Source organism: Giraffa tippelskirchi, chromosome 13 (genome assembly GCF_054371585.1).
Source record: "Giraffa tippelskirchi isolate mGirTip1 chromosome 13, T2T-mGirTip1v1.2.pri, whole genome shotgun sequence".
Lineage (NCBI taxonomy): Eukaryota > Metazoa > Chordata > Mammalia > Artiodactyla > Giraffidae > Giraffa > Giraffa tippelskirchi.
The window spans coordinates 72,903,372-72,929,902 of NC_137287.1; the positions used below are offsets into that span (position 1 = coordinate 72,903,372).

General features: G+C 42.0%; 1 protein-coding gene across 2 annotated transcripts in view; it reads right to left on the reverse strand.

Annotated features, from left to right (window-relative positions):
• The window catches only part of FAM107B (family with sequence similarity 107 member B), a 209,733-nt gene that overhangs the window by 125,062 nt on the left and 58,140 nt on the right, over nucleotides 1–26,531 (reverse strand). For both annotated transcript variants that reach the window (XM_081553581.1, XM_081553580.1), the window contains exon 3: nucleotides 8,376–8,436. In XM_081553581.1, coding sequence (XP_081409707.1) covers nucleotides 8,376–8,436 — 61 coding nt within the window. The remainder of the gene's footprint in view (nucleotides 1–8,375; nucleotides 8,437–26,531) is intronic.

The window sequence follows — 26,531 nt, forward strand, 5'->3', positions numbered from 1 at the left end:
TCACTTTGACTGTTCTCCCTATGATGTGAAAGCAAAAGCAGACATTTTGTCTGGTTACCAGAGACAAGGTCTTATTTCTGACCTCTCACAGGGCTCTCAGTCAGAAAGTCTGACTTCTGAGTCCCCTTGGGGGCCCAGCCTCACACACACAGTAATGTCATGTCACTTAAGAAGCTGCAGAGTGGAACTCTGGTCTCATTCCCCAGAAAGGTTACAAAAATACATATATATTCCCCCTCATCGCATCCATTTTTAGTAGAAGAATTTTAACCATTTGGGGCTTGTTACTTTACCCTTAAATAACTTACAAACCACAGGAAATGAAAATTTGACTAAGTGCAGATGACACCGACAGCCACCTCTGAAGGGGGCTGGGCCCCACTCAGCCCCGGGTGACCTTTAGCGAAAGGAGAACATTCAGATGAAATCCTCTGATGGTGATAAAATGGCTTCTCGCCTCCAATGAACAAAATGTTGCAATCTTGCAGCCCTAATAGCACATAGTGAGCGCAGACCAAAAGACAATAAGGATTCCACAAAGTCTTCGATTTTAAACACAATTTAAAGCGGCTGCAGCATTCGAAAGTACTTGGCTTGCTTCTAAAGCCATGCATGGTAAGAAACATGGCAAGATCGAGCCAACATTTTAAAAACACATTTTCCTTTTTTTTTTCCTCTTGGAAATATAGCCATCAGAAAGGATGCAATTCTTTTTTGAAAAGAATTCTCTCAAGAAAGCATAGCTGGCCCATTCATCGGTCTCACCGCCCACAGAGGAGCAAAAAGGAAAGAGATAATCCAGGGAAAGAATGACCTGAGAGAGGTTGGGGGTCTGAGTCATACAGACCAAAAATCTGAATACTATACAACAGCTGCTTTTTCACTGAGGCACATGCCCAGGTGAGAATGTGTAGACTAGTTCTTGCCCTTAGGTCCTTCAGTCAGTTCAGTTCAGTTCAGTAGTTCAGTCGCTCAGTCGTGTCCGACTCTTTGCGACCCCATGGACTGCAGCATGCCAGGCCTCCCTGTCCATCACCAACTCCCAGAGTTTACTCAAACTCATGTCCATTGAGTGGGTGATGCCATCCAACCATCTCATCCTGTCATCCCCTTCTCCTCTCATCTTCAATCTTTCATCAGGGTCTTTTCAAATGAGTCAGCTCTTCGCATCAGGTGGCCAGAGTATTGGAGTTTCAGCTTCAACATCAGTCCTTCCAATGAACACCCAGGACTGATCTCCTTTAGGATGGACTGATTGGATCTCCTTGCAGTCCAAGGGACTCTCAAGAGTCTTCTCCAACATCACAGTTCAAAAGCATCAATTCTTTGGTGCTCAGCTTTCTTTATAGTCCAACTCTCACATCCTTGGTTGGCAAAGTAATGTCTCTGATTTTTAATATGCTGTCTAGGTTGGCCATAGCTTTTCTTCCAAGGAGCAAGCGTCTTTTAATTTCATGGTTGCAATCACCATCTGCAGTGATTTTGGAGCCCCCGAAAATAAAGTCTGCCACTATTTCCACTGTTTCTCCATCTATTTGCCACGAAGTGATGGGACCGGATGCCATGATCTTTGTTTTCTGAATGTTGAGCATTAAGCCAACTTTTTCACACTCCTCTTTCACTTTCATCAAGAGGCTCTTTAGTTCTTCTTCACTTTCTGCCATAAGGGTGGTGTCATCTGCATGATGATGCAGGTCCTTAGCATCTTCCAAAAACTTAGGTCCTTAGCACCTTCCAAAAACTGATGAGAAATGGAATGTCTCCTGCCATATCAGCAAACAAAGGATGTCACAGTCATCGGCAATTGTGGACCTCCAACGTGAGCTGCTAGTGAGCCCTGAAGGAACTCAGGAAGGAAAGAACTTCTGCCATCTAGCAGCCATCAGTCTGTGGCCACTCCCTACAGTGAGCTTTGAAAAAACTCGGGATCTGATAACATAGGATACTAACCCCAGATAGCTGAGATGCATATCAAAAAATTATTTCAGTGAGTCTAGACTCTCGCATCTTCCCACACATAGAAAAGCACTAAATCCCTTAACTTGACGTATCTGGATTCTTAAGCAGTAATCTTTTGATGTTCCCGATTATCTGCCCTACCTGCCCTTCGTTGCAAAACTCCTATATATCCTAGCTCCTTCCCTCACCTTCTTGGAGCATTTTCTCAGAGCTATCTGAAACGCTATCTCCCAGGCTGCAGTCCCTATTTTGCCCCCTCAAAAAACCTAACTCACAATTCTCACACTGTGTAAATATTTTTTTCAACACTGGCTAATTGGGTGACTTTGCTTCTATCACCAGTCACATCCACAACTGGGTGTTGTTTTGCTTTGGCTCTGTCTCTTCATTCTTTATCGAGTTATTTCTCCACTGATCTCCAGTAGCATATTGGGCATCTACCGACCTGGGGAGTTCACCTTTCAGTGTCCTATCTTTTTGCCTTTTCATACTGTTCGTGGGGTTCTCAAGGCAAGAACACTGAAGTGGTTTGCCACTCCTTTCTCTGGTGGACATTTTGTCAGAACTCTCCACCCTGACCCATCCATTTTGGGTAACCCTATACTGCATGGCTCATAGTATCACTGAGTTAGACAAGGCTGTGGTCCATGTAATCAGATTGGTTAGTTTTCCGTGATTGTGGTTTTCAGTCTGTCTGCCTTCGGTTGGAGAAGAATAAGAGGCTTATGACAGCTACCTGAGGGGAGAGACTGACTGAGGGGGAAACTGGGTCTTGTTCTGATGAGTGGGGCCATGCTCAGTAAATCTTTAATCCAATTTTCTGTTGATGGGTGGGGCTGTGTTCCCTCCCTGTTATTTACCTGGGTCCAAACTACATGGAGGTAATGAAGACCAAAAGGTCCCACGCATAGGAACCTGGAATGTTAGGTCAATGAACCAAGGCAAATTGGAAGTGGTCAAACAGGAAATGGAAAGAGTGAATGTCAACATTTTAGGAATCAGTGAACTAAAATGGACTGGAATGGGTGAATTTAACTCACATGACCATTATATCTACTACTGTGGACAAGAGTCCCCTAGAAGAAATGGAGTAGCCATCATAGTCAACGAAAGAGTCTGAAATGCAGTACTTGGATGCAATCTCAAAAACGACAGAATAATCTCTGTTCGTTTCCAAGGCAAACCATTCAATATCACAGTAGTCCAAGTCTATGCCCCGACTAGTAATGCTGTAGAAGCTGAAGTTGAACAGTTCTATGAAGACCTACAAGACCTTCTAGAACTAACATCCAAAAAAGATGTCCTTTTCATTATAGGGGACTGGAATGCAAAAGTAGGAAGTTAAGAAATACCTGGAGTAACAGGCAAATTTGGCCTTGAGTACAGAATGAAGCAGGGCAAAGGCTATTAGAGTTTTGCCAAGAGAATGCACTGGTCATAGCAAACACCCTCTTCCAACAATAAGAGAAGACTACACATGGACATCACCAGGTGGTCAACACTGAAATCAGATTGATTATACTCTTTGCAGTCAAAGATGGAGAAGCTCTATACAGTCAGCAAAAAGAAGACTGGGAGCTGACTGTGGCTCAGATCATGAACTCCTTACTGCCAAATTCAGACTTCAATTGAAGAAAGTAACAAAAACCACTAGACTATTCAAGTATGACCTAAATCAAACCCCTTACAATTATACAGTGGAGGTGAGAAATAGATTCAAGGGATTAGGTCTGATAGACAGAGTGCCTGAAGAACTATGGACGGAGGTTTGTGACATTGTACAGGAGACAGGGACCAAGACCATCCCCAAGAAAAAGAAATGCAAAAAGGCAAAGTGATTGTCTGAGGAGGCCTTAAAAATACCTGTGAAAAGAAGAGAAGTGAAAAGCAAAGGAGAAAAGGAAAAATATACCCATTTTAATGCAGAGTTCTAAAGAATAGCAAGGAGAGTTAAGAAAGCCTTCCTCAGTGATCAATGCAAAGAAATAGAGGAAAACAATAGAATGGGAAAGACTAGAGATCTCTTCAAGAAAATCAGAGGTAACAAGGGAACATTTCATGTAAAAATGGGCACAATACAGGACAGAAATGGCATAGACCTAACAGAAGCAGCAGATATTCAGAAGAGGTGGCAAGAATACACAGAAGAACTATACAAAAAAGATCTTCATGACCCGATAATCACGATGGTGTGATCACTCACCTAGAGCCAGACATCCTGGAATGCAATGTTAAGTGGACCTTAGGAAGCATCACTACGAACAAAGCTAATGGAGGTGATGGAATTCCAGTTAAGCTAGTTCAAATCCTAAAAGATGATGCTGTGAAAGTGCTTCACTCAATATGCCAGCAAATTTGGAAAACTCAGCAGTGGCCACAGGACTGGAAAAGGTTAGTTTTCATTCCAATCCCAAAGAAAGGCAATGCCAAAGAATGCTCAAACTACCACACAATTACACTCATCTCACATGCTAGTAAATTAATGCTCAAAATTCTCCAAGCCAGGCTTCAGCAGTATGTGAACCATGAACTTCCAGATGTTTAAGTTGGATTTAGAAAAGGCAGAGAACCAGAGATCAAATTGCCAACATCCGTTGGATCATCAAAAAAGCAAGAGAGTTCCAGAGAAACATCTATTTCTGCTTTATTGACTATGCCAAAGCCTTTGACTGTGTGGATCACAGCAAACTGGAAAATTCTTCAAGAGATGGGAATACCAGACCACCTGACCTGCCCCTTGAGAAATCTGTATGCAGGTGAGGAAGCAACAGTTAGAACTGGACATGGAACGACAGACTGGTTCCAAATAGGGAAAGGAGTAGGTCAAGGCTGCATATTGTCACCCTGCTTATTTAACTTGTATGCAGAGTACATCATGAGACATGCTGGGCTGGAGGAAGCACAAGCTGAAATCAATATTGCCGGGAGAAATATCAATAACCTCAGATATGCAGATGACACCACCCTTATAGCAGAAAATGAAGAACTAAAGAGCCTTGATGAAAGTGAAAGAGGAGAGTGAAAAAGTTGGCTTAAAACTCAACATTCAGAGAAATAGGATCATGGCATCTGGTCTGATTACTTCATGGCAAATAGATATAGAAACGGTGCAAACAGTGACAAACTTTATTTTCTTGGGCTCCAATATCACTGCAGGTTGTTACTGCAGCCATGAAATTAAAAGACACTTACTCCTTGGTAGGAAAGTTATGATCAACCTAGACAGCATATTAAAAAACAGAGACTTTACTTTGCCAACCAAGGTCTGTCTAGTCAAAGCTATGGTTTTCCAGTAGTCATGTATGGATGTTGGACTATAAAGAATGCTGAGCGCCTAAGAATTGATGCTTTTGAACTGTGGTGTCAGAGAAAACTCTTCAGAGCCCTTTGGACTGCAAGGAGATCCAACCAGTCCATCCTAAAGGAAATCAGTCCTGAAAATTCATTGGAAGGACTGATGCTAAAGCTGAAACTCCAATACTTTGGCCACCTGATGGGAAGAAATGAATGATCTGAAAATACCCTGATGCTGGGAAGGATTGAAGGCTAGAGGACAAGGGGACAACAGAGGATAAGATGGTTGGATGGCATCACTGACTCAATGGACATGAGTTTGAGTAAACTCCGGGAGTTGGTGATGGACAGGGAGGCCCGGCATGCTACAGTCCATGGGGTTGCAAAGAGTCAGACATGACTGAGTGACTGAACTGAACCAAAATGAATTGGGTGACGCTGTCAGCCCTTTTGCTGATGTAGAGTTCTCCCTCACAGAAATTACGGCCTCTCCTTGTCACTATCAGGAAAGCATATTTATTTTTTTCTCTATTATAAGAGTGATGTCATGGTCATATCAAAGGGGCTCTTAAGTTTATGGAAATTTCTTCTCCATGATACCTCCATCTCATGAGTCCATCACTTCATTCTTCCTTTTCCCTGTGCAGGGTGATAAGCTTCACTTCAGTTCAGCTGTCCATCCTTTATTTTTGCCTTGAACGTTATATCAGAAAGAAGTTATAAGTCTTGAAAATGGTGCCTTTCAATAAAGGATTTAACCTCACTTTTAAATGGGCTTCCCCGATGGCTCAGTGGTAAAGAATCCACCTGCCAATGCAGGAGGTGTGGTTTAGGAAGATCTCCTGGAGGAGGAAATGCCAACCAACTCTAGTACCCTTGCCAGGATAATCTCAAGGACAAAGGAGCCTGTCGGGCTACAGTTGAAAGGGTCACAGAGAGTCAGACACAACTTAGTGATGGAGCACTCACTTGTAAAGGGACACAATTCCTGCTCTGAAGAAATATGGTCTGATGGAATCTTTGCTGAGTGTTCCCATGACTCAGGGCCATCCAATGCTCAGCTTGAGAAAGTGGTTCCACAGGCACTGTGATTGTATCCAGAAATGTCCCTTCTTCTTTATCTGTTTGCTGATCCCTTTAACAACTACCACATTTTTTTCATTCCACAGGTAGCTCTGTGGCTTAAATAGCAATAGGCTGAAGAAGAAGCAACACAGCAATGTGAATTAACATGGACTAAGGTTTATGTCCCTGACTGCACATTCTTCTGAAGGCAGAGAAATCAGGGGGTGAGGTAGTGAGGAGGAACCTCACTAGGAGGTGCAGGGCACCAGAAGGGTAGGCTGAAGTCAAAGATAAACCTCATTTACCTAATGAACCTTCCCAGTGCTGGTCTTGCTGAAACAGAGCATCAGCTGACAGCAACCCATGCTGTATCACATTAAAAGGGACTTATTACAACTGGGCTACTCCATCCATTCAGCTACTGTGCCCACAAAGTCAAGGGGGGATGCTACCTGATTCTGAGTAGGCATTAGGGTTCTACCTATCACAGGCAGGTCACTTATTAAGAAAAACTTCAATCATACATAGATGCTGAATCATTAGAGTGCAAAGCTGGTGATATTTAAACACACTCCCAATTAACCTGTCATTGTACCCTGGGTTGCCCCTGCAAATAGAAATCATAGACCTCAGGATAAGGTGACAGACACCAAAGGATCAGATCATCAGCCAAAAAATAGGGGGGTGCAAAATTTCAAATAGATATCACTTTGGAGTCAATTTACAGTGTTTGGTTTTCACTTTATAAACACCCCAGCTAATGCACTTCTTTTCACAGAGTTTCATATCTGTCCTTCCAGACTCAACTCCTATGCTAAAGTCTCTTGAGGGGACAATAAGAAAAGAAACCAATCTGCAGAAAGATGATTTGGGATCGTAATAAGTGTTACGGAAAAAAATATTGCGTTGACTTAAAAGTTTGTTTGGTTTTTTCCTGTAAGATCTTGTAGTGAAACCAAATCAAATTTTTGGGCCAACCCAATAAAAACGGACAGTGGGATGAAGAGTGATCTCAAGGAACAACAAAGTAGCCTCTGGGACTGGATGTTTCAGCTGAGAGCTCCTGGAAGAAAAGGATCCAGTCATGCAAGGATCTGCAAGGGGCGCAAGTCAGAAGAAGCATGACAGAAGAAGCAGCAAGTCAGAAGCATGAACCTAAAACAGTGTCTGTTTCTGACGGGGTAGACACTTGGGAGGGGCACAGAGGGAGATGCTGGAGCTGCTTAATCGCTAATTCTCTCTCCTCCATGGAAATCTGAACAGGGCACCAGTTCCCCACCCACCCCCAACCCCCCTCCACACACACTTTGCATATTCTTTTCATTACCATTTTTATTTTCTTAATTCTACTCCCTGATTTTCATTAACTTACAAGAACATGAGCCTCTGCCAGTGGCAAACACATCTGGAGCCCTCTTCTAACCCCTCCTCATATAAAACACCAAATTAAAGCCATTGGAAAATAGAAGTAGAGAGTATTAAGATTTAGCTCTCATTATTATGAGGTCCATTCAACTGTTTATTTTTATGACCATTACATCTCATTATCATTACCAATCATAGGCAGAAACTAAAGTACAGACTCATTTGTTCCTTTGCATTTTATCTCATATGAAGTCCTACGATGGGGTAAATATCTTTAGCAAAGCTGCATATTTAACTATACACATTTTTTTAAAAAAGCAAATGCATCTAGATAGCATTTTCCAAGGTAATCATAAATACTGCAGAAAAAAGTGCACTGCTTATGTTAGTATGACTGAATTTGAAATTTCTTCATCATTATCATCATCTACTTCATTGCAAGTATTTGTTCAGCAAGCACTGAAATCAGTAGAAGAAAGAAGAAAAAGAGAAGAAGCTATTTTTTGCACCACGACCAGACTGTCCAGATGTTCTGCCTGGCATACATCACAAGTGACATTTCTAGTCATGTTTCCAATCAACAGGGAACACACAGATTTTCTTTTGTGATCTGCAAAGCTTTTGGATTCTGCGAGCCCTGCTGTCAACAACAGCAGCCCAGGAAAGGAGGCCTTGCCGTGAATGGACTCTACCTGCTGCCATCTTCGGTTCCACCCGGAGGCACTGTGGTTCTCTTGGGGATCCCTCTTCTTCCTGAGTTCCAGTCCCACAAACCAGAAAAAAAAAAAACAGGGAGAAAAGAAAAACAATGCATTAATTGACAGCAACAGCTTTTTGCAAATTGACTAATTAGAATGAGATCAAGATCTGAAAAAACTAGACCATGCCCTTATGAACTGAGGCCCTGGATAAGGAACAAACTCAACCACAGATGTTAGGTAGAATAACAATGGGGGTGCTGGGTTACAGACTCCAGGGTGCCATTCACATGGAAGCATTTGAAAGCTGCCCCTGGAATAACAACTCAGGCACCATATGTGACTGATCCATTAGGGGACATCAGTTACTTAAACACAGTAGTGGCAGGTTTCTTCATAAGATGGAAAGTCGGCCAGTATGGTGCAACATAAAGAACTGTTTTATTTTTCACAATTCAAAAAGCTGATTTCATATACCTTAGAAAATTCTATCCCAGCTCAGTTATGTTTATCTCTGGGAAGGTGAGCAGACGCATTCTTCTCTGAGCTCTGGTATGACATGCTTTAATGACAATTGTGACTCCCGTATGTAGCACTCATCAAAGTTGGTCCAGCTAGAAGTGGGGGTAAATTAAAAGGAACATCTACATGGGGCTTTTCTAATTTTGTCTGATTCTTTTATTTTTTTCTTTCATTGAATAAATATCTGTTGAGTGTCTGTAATGGGCCAAATCTATGGGATCTTAATCTTTAGGAAAAGCAAGAGAGTATCAGAAAAACATCTATTTCTGCTTTATTGACTATGCCAAAGACTTTGACTGTGTGGATCACAATAAACTGTGGAAAATTCTGAAAGAGATGGGAATACCAGACCATCTGACCTGTCTCTTGAGAAACCTGTATGCAGGTCAGGAAGCAAAAGTTAGAACTGGACATGGAACAACAGGCTGGTTCCAAATAGGAAAAGGAGTACGTCAAGGCTGTATATTGTCACCCTGCTTCTTTAACGTATATGCAGAGTACATCATGAGAAATGCTGGGCTGGAGGAAACACAAGCTGGAATAAAGATTGCCAGGAGAAATATCAATAACCTCAGATATGCAGATGACACCACCCTTATGGCAGAAAGTGAAGAAGAACTAAAGAGCCTCTTGATGAAAGTGAAAGAGGAGAGTGAAAAAGTTGGCTTAAAGCTCAACATTCAGAAAACTAAGATCATGGCATCTGGTCCCATCACTTCATGGCAGATAGATGGGGAAATGGTGGAAACAGTGGCTGACTTTATTTTTCTGGTCTCCAAAATCACTGCAGATGGTGAGTGCAGCCATGAAATTAAAAGATGCTTACTGCTTGGAAGGAAAGTTATGACCAACATAGACCTCATATTAAAAAGCAGCGACATTATTTTGCCAACAAAGGTCCATCTAGTCAAGGCTGTGGTTTTCCCAGTGGTCATGTATGGAGGTGAGAGTTGGACTATAAAGAAAGCTGAGTGCCGAAGAATTGATGCTTTTGAACTGTGGTGTTGGAGAAGACTCTTGAGCGTCCATTGGTCTGCAAGGAGACCCAACCAGTCCATCCTAAAGGAAATCAATCCTGAATATTCATTGGAAGGACTGATGTTGAAGCTGAAACTCCAATACTCTGGCCACCTGATGCGAAGAGCTGACTCATTAGAAAAGACCCTGATGCTGGGAAAGATTGAGGGCAGAAGGAGAAGGGGACAACAGAGGATGAGATGGCTGGATGACATCACCGACTTGATGGACGTGGGTTTGAGTGGACTCCGGGAGTTGGTGATGGTCAGGGAGGCCTGGCGTGCTGCAGTTCATGGGGTCGCAAAGAGTCGGACACGACTAGCAACTGAACTGAACTGAACTGAACTGAATCTTTAGGAAAGATTCCTTCTCCAATCTCTTGAATTATATTGTAGGGAGTTCCCTTCTCACTTCCTCCCTAGGCTGATATACTTTCCTCATATACTTGGTTCCTCCTAAGAATTTAGCCCAATAGAAGATGTTCATATGGGTGTAGGGTTCCATAAATGATAATTACTCTCTAACCAGATGGGAACAATGGAATTCCAAAACTGATATTATCTATCATAGGCTGCTGCTGCTGTGCTGCTCAGTTGTATCTGACTCTTTGAGACCCCAGGGTCTGTAGCCCACCAGGCTCCTCTGTCCATGGGATTTCCCAGACAACAATCCTGCAGTGGGTTGCCATTTCCTTCTCCAGGGGATCTTTCCAACCTAGGGATCAAACCCGGGTCTCCTGCACTGCAGGCAGATCCTTTACTGTCTGAGCCACCAGGGAAGCCCATCTATCATAGGATCTATCAAATTCCCAATTTGTTCTAAGTTTGCAGCTCCTAGGTCATATCTCATCTGAGAACTCATCATACTCTCAAGCTTGGTTGGTAAGATAAAAAGATATTATTTTCAGTTCATAAAGATTAGTTTCATTAAATCACCATCAGTATCAACTCAGAAAGGAATTGATTGCACCTGCATTGGGTACAAATGTCTTTTTCAGAGATCAAAACTCATCTTCAAACGTTTATCATTAGGGACCAGTTTCAAAAATTTTTCCTACTTTCAAAACCCATGAAATAGTACTGATGCAGGCAATTTGGTAAACAAGCCTTCCAGTCCAATTATCTCAAATTTATATGTTACAAGAAATTTTAATGAAAATTGCTTCCACAATTACAATTCTAAAAAAGATGTGAATTAATTGTATATGAAAGATATGTAAATGATCGTGAAACTCCATTACACAGCAACCAAATGCAGCAAATAATTTCTTGTTTCACAAGGCCCAGTAGAACAGTACAGAATAAAAACATGAAGAATTATTTTATAATACAGCCACAGGAAATGTCTCTTGAGAAGCCAAAATAATCAAAATGAATTTGTTTCATGGATGGAAGGATTCCCCTTTGAGCCAGTAAGACTGTTTACTTTTTCATTGCTCTGAATTCCAGAAGTGTGAAATAACTAAGCCTGTAACATTCTTCCATATGCATTTATTACTTCATTTTAAGTTGCCCCTCCCCCAATCTTGTCATTAACTAGTAAAAATTGCAAAGCCCTGGAAGGATCTGAAGATGGAAGGATATTTGGAATCTGCCCGGCCAGAGAGCTCTCAGCATAGAATAAACAAGCATCTGTCTTCAATAGTATAAACTATGTTCTATTTAGAGAAAAAAGGCTGAGCTCCTAGATTCTTGAGTTTCTTCTCTTCAGTGCAAGTCTGTGATTTGCTGAATTTGTTCTTACTAGCTTTTTCCCAGCAAAGCTAGAATAAAATGACAACAGTTCAACTGTAGTAGACATCTGTCGATTTTGCTGCCTGGAATTCACTCACATTTTCTAATTAGTGTGTCCTGATTTCCTCTTTAAAGTCATCCTTTCCCCCTAGTAATGAATTGTTGTTCTTATGAAGCCAACTCAATTCTCCCCCACACATATGTCCCTCCATCATGCCAGAGGTGGCCATGTGACCCAGGGCTGGGCCCAGCAGGCCACTGTATTTCCTTGTGATTGGTACAGAGTGGTCATGTGATCTAGGGCTGGGCACATTAGTCCACTTCATTTCCTTGTGATTGGTGCAGAGTGAGTCATGTGACCCAATCTGGGCTAATGAGAGCTTTTCAATGCATTTCCTAGAATATGGCTTCTATTCTACCCTGGTCCCAAATCCTGAGATGACTGTGGTGTGAGGGTTGGGCTGCTGCTGTCACATGCAGCTGGGACGGAAGCCCACATAAAGGAAGGCTCTGCCAGCTCAGGAAATTCCCTTTAGATAACTGTAGATGTAGCTGCTACTGCTGCTAAGTTGCTTCAGTTGTGTCCGACTCTGTGCGACCCCATAGATGGCAGCCCACCAGGCTCCCCCGTCCCTGGGATTCTTCAGGCAAGAATACTGGAGTGCGTTGCCATTTCCTTCTCCAATGCATGAAAGTGAAAAGTGAAAGTGAAGTTGCTCAGTCGTGTCCGACTCTTAGCGACCCCGTGGACTGCAGCCTATAAGGCTCCTCCATCCATGGGATTTTCCAGGCAAGAGTACTGGAGTGGGGTGCCATTGCCTTCTCCAAGCCTAGAAAGATGGGAGGTGTCATTCCTGTCTTAATCACTTCAACATTTCACTCCCATCAGCACTGGGTCCATGGAGAATATTCCTCATGAACAGAAACTGCAATTCACTCAGCTACCCAAGATCAGGAACACTGGGGCCTTGACCAGAGATTTGCTTTGTTCCCTGTTTGCATGGTGCCATTGAGTCCTTGGTGCTTCTTAGTCTCTGCGTGTCAGAAACCTAAGTCACTGCTGCAAAAGAGGAAGTATATTGGATCACATGTTTGTCAAGTTGTAGTTCTCAACTTTTGATGTATATCCCAACCACCTGGAGGATGTGACACAAATACAAAGGAGCCAGCCCTTTCCCACTTCACCATGGCTGGGCTCTGGATTACTTATTAGCGCTCCCCCTGATGCTGACACAAACCCAAGCTTGAGAATCGCTATTATAAAGGATGGAAATTTAGTCTGGTACTCAGCTATCACCTGGGTCCTCTCTTTCTCTCAGTCTCTCCATTGGTCCATTTATATCTTTGTGTTGCTTCCCAGGCTTCTCCTTCTTTGCACAGTCAAGGCTACCAGATGCTCTAGGGCCATAGCCTTTCAGCTCATGTTTCAAAGGGGGACAAATAGTGTCTCAGTCCCTGCACTCATAATCTAGTCAGCCCTCCATGTCAGTGGATTCAACCAACCATTTATCAAATTTCAGAAACCCTTTTATGTAAGGGACTTGAGCATCCATGGAGGACAGGAGGGTGCTGGAACCCATCCCCTTATGAATACCACGGTGACTGTGTAGAGTTCTAGGGAAAGCCTCCAGTTGCTCTGTGTTGGATCACATGCACATGCCTGTCAAGGAATAGGGACTAGATCTTTCAGACCTACATCACTGCCCACCCTATAGGCCATGAGAGGGAGGAGGTGCTGTGGTTGGAAGCCTCCCTAGAACTAGATGATGGGGAAGGCGCAGTTCCCCCAGAGAAGGAAAGCTGTGTCCAGAAGTGGGGGAGGAAGGGATGATGGCTGCAAAATATAGACTCCAAGCAGACAATTCTCCAAAGCCACAGGACTAAAAATACTTACTGAGAGGAGTGATGTGGGGAATGGATGCCACTCAAGGACCTGTGGAGCAGCTATTTATAGGTCAAAACAAAGGTGTTTTTATATCTTAAAAACCAGTTTCTTTTACTTCTTTTTTATTTTTTATTGAAGTATAGTTGATTTACAATGTAGCCCAATCTCTGCTGTACAGCAAAGTGACAGTTTTTCACATATAGAGATTCTTTTTTAAATATTATTTTCCATTATGGTTTATCACAGGATATTGAATATAGTTCCCTATGCTATACAGTAGGATCTTACTGTTTATCCATTCTTGTATACCAGTTTGCATCTGCTAATCCCAAACTTCCACTCCATCCCTCCTGACCTCTGCTTCCCCCTTGGCAACCACAAATCTGTTCTCTATATCTGTGAGTCTGTTTCTGTTTCATAGATAAGTTCATTTGTGTCATATTTTAGATCTCCACATATAAATGATATCATACGGTATTTGTCTTTCTTTTTTTGTTGTTTTTTAATTAATTTATTTTTTAATTGAAGGATAGTTGCGTTACAGAATTTTGTTGTTTTCTATCAAACCTCAACATGAATCAGCCATAAGTATACATATATCCCCTCGCTTTTGAACCTCCCTCCCTTCTCCTTCCCCATCCCATCCCTCTAGATTGATACATAGCCCCTGTTTGAGTTTCCTGAGCCATAGAGCAAATTCCCGTTGGCTATCTATTTTACATATGGTAATGTAAGTTTCCTTGTTACTCTTTCCATATATCTCTCCCTCTCCTCCCTTCTCCCCATGTCCATAAGTCTATTCTCTATGTCTGTTTCTCCACTGCTGCCCTGCAAATAAATTCTTCAGTACCATTTTTCTAGATTCTGTATATATGCATTAGAATATGATATTTATCTTTCTCTTTCTGACTTACTTCACTTTGTATAATAGGTTCTAGGTTCATGCATGTCATTGGAACTGACTCAAATGCATTCCTTTTCATGGCCGAGTAACATTCCATTGTGTACATGTACCACAACTTCTTTATCTATTCATCTGTATTGCAGCACTATTTACAATAGCTAGAACATGGAAGCAACCTAGATGTCTTTCTCTTTTTGACTTACTTCACTTAGCATGATAACCTCTAGTTGCATCCATTTGCTGCAAATGGCATTATTTTGTTCTTTTTTTATGGCTGAGTAGTATGCTGTTGTATATATGTACCACATCTTTTTTATCCAATCATCTCTTGGTGGACATTTAGGTTGTTTCATGTATCGGGCTACTGTGAATAGTGCTGCTATGAACATGGGGATGCACATATCTTTTTAAATTATAGTTTTGTCCAGGTATATACCCAGGAGTAGGATTGCTGTACCATACAGTAAATCTATTTTTGGTTTTCTGAGGAACCTCCATACTGTTTTCCATAATGGCTTTACCAACTTACATTCCCACCAGCAGTATAGGAGGGTTCCCTTTTCTCCACACACTCTCCAGCATTTTTAATAGGCAATATTGTTCTTACTGATGCATACCTGCTGAATATTTTCAGTTCTGAGTATCATCTTAACAGCCACACTTCTAAAGTACAGGTTCTGGCCTTCTCTGATGGTCCAGTGGTTAACAATCTGCCTGCCAATGTAGAAGACACAGGTTTGATTCCTAGTCTGGGAAGATCCCACATGCCTTGGGGCAGCTAAGCCTGTGGGCCACAACTACTGAACCTGTGCTCCACAACAAGAGAAACCACCGCAATGAGAAAGAAGCCTATGAATCACAAAGAAGAACAGCCCCTGCTCGCCCCAAGTAGAGAAAGCCCACTCGCAGCAACGAAGACCCAGTGGACTCATAAATAAATAAATACATTTTTTTAATTAAAAATATAAAACAACAGGAAACATTTAAACAAAAGTATAGGTACCTCCAAGAGGTATGCTGTAACATGTTAGAAGTATACAAAGCCTCTCTCTAGAGCATCAATTTCACTCAAAGATTTGGGAGAGAAAATATTCATACTTGAAAACAAATCTGATTACATCGCAGAAGGGTATGTAGAACAGACCTAAATGTTTAGGATGAACATGGAATGTCAAGGAAGTTTGCAGAGAGGGTCCCTGACACAAAAGGTACTCTGTAGATAATACTGAAAAGCATTGTCAGGGAAAGTGCAAAGTTGCTATTTGTATCCCTATTATGTAGAAGGGGCCCTGGAGAGTTGAAGACTAACTAAAGCTGTGTGCTTCTAGGTAGGACAAGATTCATACCATCTGCCTGGGTCAGGGCCCCAGTGTTCTCAGCAATACCATGCTGTCTTCTTTCACATTTGCTCCTTACTGGTGTTATTTTTAAAAAATTTAATAGTAAGTGGAAAGAACATTGAATAATTGGATAGTTATCCTAAGTGAAAGGACTAATGCAAGAGAACTTTGGGTAAAGAAGTACATAGTATAGTTTTACAAAGGAATGGATGATTGTTCCTCTTAGCTAGGGAAGATCATTTCAAAGACATACCATTGTCTGTTTCAAGGTTTAGAGAGCCCCACACAAAGGATGCCACAGAACAAAACATTTATCACATTGTGGAAATTTCAGAACCAGCAGCACGGGAAACTTTGACCCAGTCTTAACGGCTGTAATTCAACATGATGGTCCAAACTTTCAAATACATAATGATTGCAAAAATATTTGAATTAAAATAACTGTCAACTAGTGAGGAATGAAATGGGTAAGATTAGTTGCCTCTACAGATTGCTATGGATGGAATGTTTTTGTTCCTCTCTGCCCCAGTTCATAAATTGAAATCCTAATTCCCGATGTGATTGTATAAGAGGTGGAGCCTTGGGGGAGTAATTAGGTCATGAGAGTGGAACCTTCATGAATGGGATTAGTGCTCTTATAAAAAGAGACCCCAGAGAACTCTCCAGCCCTTTCCTGCTTGTGAGGACACAATGAGAAGATGGTCATCAATGAACCAGGAAATGGACTGTCACCAGATACTGAATCATTTAGCTCCTTGGTCTTGTATTTCCCAGCCTCTAGAACTGTGAGAAATAAATGGCTGTTGTTTAAGCCACTCAGTCTATGGCAGTTTGTTAAGCAGCCCGAACAGACTGAGATTCTGGTCAACTGAGGATTATTACATATCCCACATATAGATTTGTGTTACAGATGTTGAGTAAGTGATGAGAGAGAATCAGGACTCTTTGGCTACTTTTATATTTAATTCTACTTCCGTTGGCACTCTATAAACCCGGGTTGAATGAATGAATGAATAATGTTTGCTTAAGGAAGATTATTTCTAATAAAAACAGATTCACGGACATAGAAAACAAACTTATGGTTACCAAAGAGGAAAGGAGAGGGAATAAATCAGGAGTTTGGGATTAACATATACACACTACTATATATAAAATAGATAAACAACAAGGACCTACTGTGTAGCCACAGGGAATTATACTCAATATCTTATAATAATCCAGAGAGGAAACGAATCTGAAAAGGAATAGAAATATGTGTGTGTGTGTGTGTGTGTGTGTGTGTAATTGAATCATTTTGCCCTATATCTGAAACTAACACAACAATGTAAATCAACTACACTTTTTTAAAAAGGCATAGCAAGTATCACTTTACAAATGATTCCTAACTCTTTTTAGTTCCTGGGAGTCAAATTAAGTGTACTTATGATCTTAAAAAAGAAAAGAATGTTTTCCTTCAATCTTCATTTGCATAAAATTGATGCTCCAAGAAGCCATTCACAAGTATAATGTGGCTTCAAGCCCTGCAGGGCACACTTCAGATGTCCCTGGAAGACAATGCAAGTTTGAGAGAGACTGTGTCAAAAGGGTTTCATCCACACACAGTGAACAAGAACATCAGAGTTTTTGTTGGATATGGGGACACTTTTTTATTCAGTCTCCATATCAGTTCACAGAATTAGTAACACCTCCTTCCCTCTCCAGTATGTCTCCATTTATAAAGTGCTGTCTGTGTGATTTCACTTGACTCTGTCAATAATTGTGTATGGTGGGCAGAGCAGGTATCCCTGTCTCACAGAAATGCACTGCTTTCCTCTATTCATGCAACACTTCTGACACTCTATTTTTTCCCACACTGAACAATTCTCCAATACCAGCTGGGCATCCACAATTAAATTTAGTGCTAATATGAAACAGGGTTGGCACTGACCCTGCAGGTTAAAGGCTTAGCCCCACAAGACTGCCTCCCACTTAGACACCAACGGCAAGCAGGAGGTCCCAAGGTTTCCTATAACTTCTGTCCAACTTGACTACAAATCAGAGGTTCCCACAATCTCCTTCTTGGGGTCACTAATTTGCCAGAATATATCCCAGAACCCAGGAAGACAGTCCACTTACTCTTGCTGATTTGTTACCAAGAATATATTACAGGATAAAACTGACCAGACAAAGATGTACATAGGGTGAATCTGGAAGGATCCCATAGGCGTTTCTGTTCCCATGGTTATGGTGTGTAGATGTGTTCACTAACCCAAAAGCTTTCTGAAATCCACAACTTTGGCATGTTGATGGAGGCTTCATGTAGGTATGATTATAAACTCCATTTCCCTCCCCTCCCCCACTCTGAAGAATGGGGTGTGGGCCTGAAAGTTTCAAGCTTCTGATCACACCTTGGTCTTTTTGGTGACCCAACCCCATCCAGGAACCCACTCAGAGGCACCTCATTAAAACAGAAGACACTCCTATCACCCAGGAAATTCTAAAGGATTTAGGAACTCTGTCAGATACTCTTATCACTTAGGGAATTACAAGGGTTTAAGAGCTCTGTGTCAAGAATCCAGGTCAAAGATCAACTCGGATTCTCCCTGCACCTCTACTTACAAGTGTTTTAGGAGATTTGTGTCAGGAACCAGGAGCAGAGATGGATATACATATATGTTTGTTTCTTATTTCACACCCTCATTTTCCACATGAAGAATTTAAACACCATAGTCACACAACCGTAAAGAAAAGCAAGGTCATTCCTTCTGCTGACTGGCCATGAAAGAAACACTTCCCATTTTGCTCTGAGCTCTTCTCATCCCTGTGTTTAGGTAGATGGATCAGAAAACAGGTGGTCTTTTCTCAGGAATGGAAAAGCAGGGAAGGAGGGGAGATTTAGCCAGAGACCCAAGATGCATCAGCATGTACACACTCATGGAGCTTCTGTAAGAACCTGGAGATGACTTCCAAGCACTGGTTCTCATTTCCTGACCAATCTCACTTCCAGGACTTATTCTAAGCTTCCATTTGTGGAAGCAGGAATTATGTCTCTAAGAAATTACACCCCTCAGCGGTGACACCCAAGAACTCTTTTGGCTTCCTGTAGAACCTTCAAGAATAAATGGAAATTTGAAGGTGGATTTTGTTTTTGCAAACCTAAATTTTTCTAGTCCCAGCTGAAGCTGCAGTATGGAAGTTTAGACTCAAGGTTGGAAACTCAACCTCTTTTCCTGAAGCTTGACTTACCACAAAGTACTATTTATAAATAGCCAAGATGAACTTAGAATATAGTCTCAATTCAACCTGGGGTAAAAAAAATACTAAACTGAGGTTGCTTAATGCCACCTAGGGAGTGGGTGGGGTGAGGGGAGGGAAGCCAGCCACCAGTTGTGCAACCCTGTCCTGAATAAGCACATCTCTTAAAGCAACTTTTAAAGCAATAGCATTTTATTATGATTATGGCAGCTCTTGTAATGACAGAAGTGCCATGGAACTCCCTGCTTTTCAGGAATTTCCCTCGCAGAAGCTTTATGCTCAAAAAACCCTGACAAGGTTTACTAGAGAGGATTAAAGATTTCCCTGGCTCAGTATACAGCTCTCATCTCTCAGACTGTGTTACCCACAAAAGGATTTTTTCTTTAATTTGGGTATAGTTGCTTTACAATGTTGTGTTAGTTTTTTGCTGTATAATAAATTGAATCAGCTATATGTGCACATATATCCCTTCCCTCTTGGACTTCCCTCCCAGCGACCCCCATCCCCCCGCCCCCACCCCAGGTCATCACAGAGTACTGAGCTGAGCTCCCTGTGCTATACAGAAGCTTCCTACTTGCTATCTGTTTTACACATGACAGTGCATATACGTCATTCTCAATCTCCCAATTCATCCCCCCCCCCATCAAAAGAATTTTTCAATGTCCTAGGAATCCGTGTTAACATCACTTTAGAAAGGCAGTGATATCTGATGGAAAAGGAGAGTCTGAAGAGCCACCTTCAAGTCCCACATGTTCATCCTTCTCTGGGCTTTATTTCCTCCTAAATAAGGAGATGCTCTTCACAACCTCGTAGCAGGAGATGATCTTCACAAACTCATAGCAGGCCATGCTTCCAGATCAAATGAGGGAGGGAGGAGGGAAAGCATCCTGAACTCTTTCCAATAACAGAAGGGTCAACATTCTTGTTATTTGGAAAGAGATAATTATAAAGGTCAGTATTTATCTTTTTGCTTAAACAGAACCCAGGCAGTTCCATGCACATACAAAACCAACACAGAGAAGAGAACTCTGTCACCTTGCACATAGTGATTGCTCAGCAAATATTTACGGTCTGTGAGCTAAACTCACCACATGATTTCAAGTCCTCCTGGAGGGCACGGGGAAAATTCAGCAAGAGAGGAACAGGTGTGGTGGGGGAGGAGCAGGCTGTCATGAAAAGTGTTGCCAAGAGTTATTTGCTTTCATGTTCATTCTCTTTCTACTTAGAAATGCTTCTTCACCCAATTCTGAATCCTAGATAGAGTAGGATAGAATCACTCCTAGACCATAAGTGTCCAGTAACTTATATACACATGTGCACACACAAACACACATAAACACATTCACACAAGCACATACATATATTCAAACACACACTTATACACACACATTATATATACATACACAATCACACGCACAGACACAGATATACACATAAACATACATACATAAAGATAAATATACACTCAAAAACACAGGTACACACATATATAAACACACACATACACACAAAAGACATAGCACACATACACAAACACACACACATAGACAAACATATATATACATACATATGCAAACACATACACACAAGCACACATATATACACATAAAAACATGTAAACAAACACACACCTGTATGTATCTATTTGCAAATACATATGCACACACACATGCATGTATGTACACAAGCAAACACACATACAAACACCCTTACACACCACGGATCAAAAGTGAACTGGGCAACAGCAAAGAGTAAAGCTGGGGAAGCTGGCAGCTCAGCCTCCCAGCCTCCCGTCCACGCCTCTGACCTTCATATTAGGATCCGTGCCCTTTGTTTCGGCAGAGCTTCCAGAAAGAGAAGGGGGTTACTGTGAATTCGAGTGTTAGCGTAAGCAACGCCCCAAGTTCCTTTACCAGGAAATACTAAATGGAGTTTCCTTTCTCCCAACGTGGCTGCAGGTCTGAGTGCCCCTCTCCACCCACCTTCCTGCTGACCCCATGCTCTGGGCACCGCTGACCTCCAGATGCTCGGCTCCACCAGTGCCCTCTCCTCTTTCTCTCCGTTTTCAGTTGCCTGTCCCTCTAAGGGAGAAGAGATGTGCTTACAGGGAAGGCAGCAGTTCTAGGCTTTAACGTAGAAAACCAAGAGAACCAAGTATAGTAGTTGAATGGCAATTTTCTTTTATTTGAGGGGGTAGGAAACTTAGTCATTCATTGAACCAACAGTGACTGACCACCTACTGTGTGCCTGCCACTCCCTGGGTGTGGGGGAGATGCGGACCAGTACCCTGGAGAAGGAGACCAGTCATTAGAACGTCAGAACTTCAAGGGAGAATGAAGAGGAAGACACCCAGGCCCCTGTAGGTGACCAGGACGACATCTCAGGGGAGAGGACGCCACATACCAGAGGGAGAGGTACTGGTGTTCCCAGCAGGAAACTACTTCAAGGAACCAAGATTCTAATATGGGTTTTCACTTTTTTTATTGGAGTATAGTTGCTTCAGGGCATAAATTTGAGCAAACTCCAGGAGACAGTGAAGGATAGAGGAGCCTGGTGTGCTACAGTCCATAGAGTCACAGTCAGACACAATTGAGTGACCGAACAACAACAATATAGCTGCTTTACAATGTTGCGTCAGTTTCTGCTGTCCAGCAAAGTAAATCAGACATACGTACACATATATCCCTTTTGTGGATTTCCTTCCCTTCAGGTCACCATAGAGCACTGAACAGAATTCCCTGTGCTATTCCGCAGGTTCTCATTAGCTACCTGTTTTATACATGGTGTGTCAATCCCATTCTCCCAATTCATCCCACCCATCTCCTTCCCCCTTGGTGTCCATACCTTTGTTCTCTACATCAGTGTCTCTATTTCTGCTTTGCAAATAAGAACATCTATACCATTTCTCTAGATTCCACATATATGCACTAATATACAATATTTGTTAATCAGTTTTCACTTTTAATTTCCTCTTTAAAAAATTACCTTGGATCTCAGAGATAGTGCAAACCCAATATTTTTCATGTGCCCTGTCCTTCTCTCCCCTTCCCTTCCCATAAATACATCATGGGTTCCTTGGACCTCTGGCTTCCCATTGAGCTCAGCCCATGGGAACGTGAGCAGGAGATCAGAGGGAGGAAGGATCATGCAGTCCAGGCACTTGCTCCACTGGCCTCCTATCAAGGCAGCCTTCTCAGGAAATGCTCTTTTTTTTTTTTTTTATAAATTTATTTATTTTAGTTGGGGGCTAATTACTTTACAATATTGTAATAGGAAATGCTCTTTTATCCAGGTTCCTGTGGCACCTCCCTCCCGTCCTCGTCCCTTACGGCCTAGGACTGGTAACAGCTCTTCCACTGTCACTAATGTCCCTTGTGGTTCCTCTTCATCCCAACCACACTTTCATAAACAGTCGTCTTATTAAGCTCTTCTTGAATTATTCTAATTTGAGGGCCATCTGTTTCCTGTTGGGAACTTGACTGATACCAAATAGTTCTATAAATAGCAAGTATATCAGGACAAGCAGGATGAAAATGTTATGTATGTGTCTATAAAAACTGTGCATGATTCTATTTATATTTTATATGAATTTATCAAATATATAAAAATATTTATATTTGCATAAATGTATAAATATATCCATACCAGTAATGGTGGTGGTGGTATCTCATTCATTCACTCATTTATTCCATAGACATTTATTCATCACTTGCTACAGAAAGTATTCTTGCCTGGAGAATTCCACGGACGGAGGAGTTTGGCAAGCTACAGTCTATGGGGTCGCAAAGAGTTGGACACGACTAAGCGACTAACACACACACACACGACAAAAACACAAGCACTAAGGAAACCACCCTTTCTGGATTTTATGAGACAGTGTCAGTTACAACATGTTTTGTTATGGCCGGACTATATATTTCATTTGTGGGGTTCATACAACATGATCGCAATAGCTATCAGCAAGGGAAGATGAGTACTCTGATTTTTTTATTCTAGTCTAGCGTATTCCTCAAAAGTCCATGTTTCTAAAGAAAAAAAAAAAGAGCAAGTGGAGAAAACCGGAGGCAAGATCAAGTTCCAGGTCTGTCTTCCCCAGGTTATGCAGTGGGTAAAGTTCGTTCACTCTCTGAGTAGCAAGTCAGCTGCTTTGGGGTCAAAGCTTTCTGAGTGATAACCAAGGCTCGCTATGAGCCGAAGCCATGAGTCAAAAGTTTTGCGAATAATACTGAATTTATTCTTCATGAAAATCCCTATGAAAAAGGCATGATTTTCCTCATTTGGCACCTAGCAGTAGTAGTTAGTGTCTGGATTCAAACCCAAGTCTATATTCAACACCCATTGCTCTCTCCTCCACTGCATCATCCTTTCTAGGAATAGACAATTCACAGCCAAGATGAGAGGCTGTTTGATAAATAAGAGACAATTACAGGTTTGGAGGCAAAGAGCTATCTAGCAATTTTGGTGCATTCTCTGTTATTATATCCATAGGGTGAGAAATCGGCTGGGGAACTAACCTTACAAGAGTCTTCTTCTGATTCTGCCTGGTGGCATCAGACATTAGCTAACAATTTTCTCAGGGATTAGAAAGAAGGGAGAGAGGCAAGCAAAACAAGATGTACCTGGGGCAGGACTTCCCTGGGGGTCCAGTGGTTGAGTCCACCTGTCAATGCAGGGGTCACAGGTTTGATCCTTGGTCCGGTAAGATTCCACATGTCTCAAGCAAGTAAGCCCGTGTGCCACAAATACTGAGCCTTTGAGCCTGGAACTTGTGTTCCACCACAAGAAAATCCAGCACAATGAGAAGTCGGTGAACCTCAAAGAAGAGTAGCCCCAGCTCGCCGCAACTAGAGAAAGCCCGTGCACAGCAACGACGATCTAGTGCAGCCAAAAATAAATAAACAGATAAATAAATTGCTGTGGGGGAGGGGGAGAAGTACATAACTTCAGGGAAAAAACAAAAAAATGTACCTGGGGCACTCCAAAAGTTTGCTTCTGAAGAGACTCTGGCTCCCTTTGAACTAACTAATTATTGATTTGAGGAAGTAATAGAGATTAGAGAGTTAATGAGAGGAGTGAAATTTGAAATTTAAAACCATTCCACGGAATTCCCTGGCTGTCCAGTGGTTAGGACCCTGCACTTTCACTGTCTACCGAGAGGGCCAGGGTTTGATCCAAGGTCAGGGAATTAAGATCTCACACACTGTGCAGCCTGGCCAAAAAACAAACAAACAAACAAACAACAAAAATAAAATTGTTCCACTTGTGATTAACCATATTGGGGCTGGAGTGGGTAGCATTGCCGTATGCTTCCTTTGGCTACAAGGGCAGCTAACCTAACCACACAGAAGGGTTTTTATAGTTGGCAAGTAATACACACGCTGGTAAATTTAGAGTACCCCATAAATTTTGCAGAATCCAAATTTAAGATCTGTTGATGATCTCAGTTAAAAAAAAAAAGGCTACATTACTTTCCCTCTATGTCTAAAGTACCCATATACATGGTTTAATGGCTATTCTTTCAGAATGATTATTAATGGTGTCCTCTTTCACACTCAAAAGTGTTGATTTAGGTGATAAATTATCATCTCACTTTTGCTGTATGTAACTGATCAACAAAAGAAGATGAAGGAGCAGGACTTGGAGCTTCAAATACCTCAAGTCTGGTTTCAGAATGAGTGTTGCTTTGCTGCATGAGCCTAGGTTATTCAATTAACTTCTCTGATCCTTCATGTGCAAGGTGAGAATGAAATGCTGGCCCCTGACTTTTAAGAGCAGTAACAAATAGAAGTCATTTATAGAGTTAGAGGTCTTAGAGCTAGAAGCCACCTGGAGAGATCGTTCAACACACAGGGGCTACGAAGTGCCTTACAAAAGCCACAGTGAGGCAGACAGTCTTCCCTGTGGCTCTCTGCTGTTGTAGAGAAAGCCGGCAACTCAATCCAGCTGTGGTAGGTTACATCGCAGGGAGCTGACTGAAGGCTTAAGACTTTTATCAACTGGAATTCAAACTAGCCATCAGTCTGTGTCTGTTTGCCTGTGTTTATCATAACAAACCACCCAGGGGTCCCAGTAGATCTGATCACCACCACAGCAGCGGCAGCACATGCTGTGGATGTTCTGAGAAGGATACAATCACATCTATTTGGGGGACTAGGAAAATCTTGATGACAGCACTAGGTTTGATTTGGCGCATGGAAACTGGGCATACTGTGGGTGGGAAGGGATGGGAGAAAGGGGTTCATAGTTCTACACCAAAGAGACAATATGAGAAAAGGCAGGGAAAGTATGTGTGTGATGAGAGTAGTAAGACACCGGTTTTGGTTACAGAGAGGAAATTTGTAGGGGACAAGTATACAGGCTGAACCACATGGCACGGTGGTTTGAGTGTCATCCTAAGGCTGTTTACTTAATTTGAAAGGCTGTGGGAAGCCCACGTTGTAGCAGAAAGGTAGCCCATCGAAAAGATTAGCCTGAAAATAGTGCACAGATTGGACTGGCATGCAGAGAGCTCGTGATGGGGGAGGACAGTGAAGAGTCCTGAGGGAAAAAAAGCAGTAATGACAATTGTGATGCAAGGAGAATAGCTGACTAAATGAGGTTAAAAAAAATCCAGGAGAAAACCTGTCGGGAGCCGCGATAGGCATTACTGACAAAATGGAGGCACAGCCCCAACCCCCTCTCCTCATCCCGCAGGCACGGTCCCGGGATCAAAGAGCTAGGTCTTGTGATTCTGACTTGTCCTTTCCTTCCTCCGGTTGAGTTGGGTGGAAAGAATGTTATAATCCATAAAGTTAACTATTGACATTTGTTCAAGGATCTTTACAAAGAATGCTCCAGGATGAGCACATAGGCTGCAGCTTGAGACCATGGGAAACACGGTTATCTAAAACCTGCCTGTAAGGGGAATGTTTATGGCAAAAGAAGTTTGCTGAGTTTAGGGGTTAGGAAAAATTAAGAATAGTTAGAAGCTAAAAGTTTAAGGTATGTCGTAGTGTTGGCATATTTTACTATAGCTTATGAAAACTAGGTATTTTAGAGATACTAATAGCTAAAAGCCTTTTTAGGAGATGATGAGCTTAAGTTACTAGGGGATAGCAGGATTTAAAGAGATAAGAAATAAACTGAGGAATGTAATATAACAGCCCAGAGACAAACTTGAGTTACAATGTTATCACAAGGACACGTAAGAGGGAACTCTGAAGGACAACAATGATTTATGGAGACAGTAAATATGGGTGAGGGGAAACTGAAGATGTCATACCTCTGACCTAATGCTTTTGTGAAAGTATAAAAGAAAACCTGATGCTTAAAATAAACATGTAGCCCAGTGCTTTGAGCGAGAGACTGCATCATTTTCGTTCGCCAATCCCTTTCATCCCTTCAGGGCGTTTCCCTGGCTGCCAGAGCTGGACTCCGGCAAAAATCAACAAAAATTTAAGAAATAATCCCCAGTGGAAAGAGTAGTCTTTGAAGGTGAGCCATTTCTTGGGGCAATTTACGAAACAGGAGGCAAGC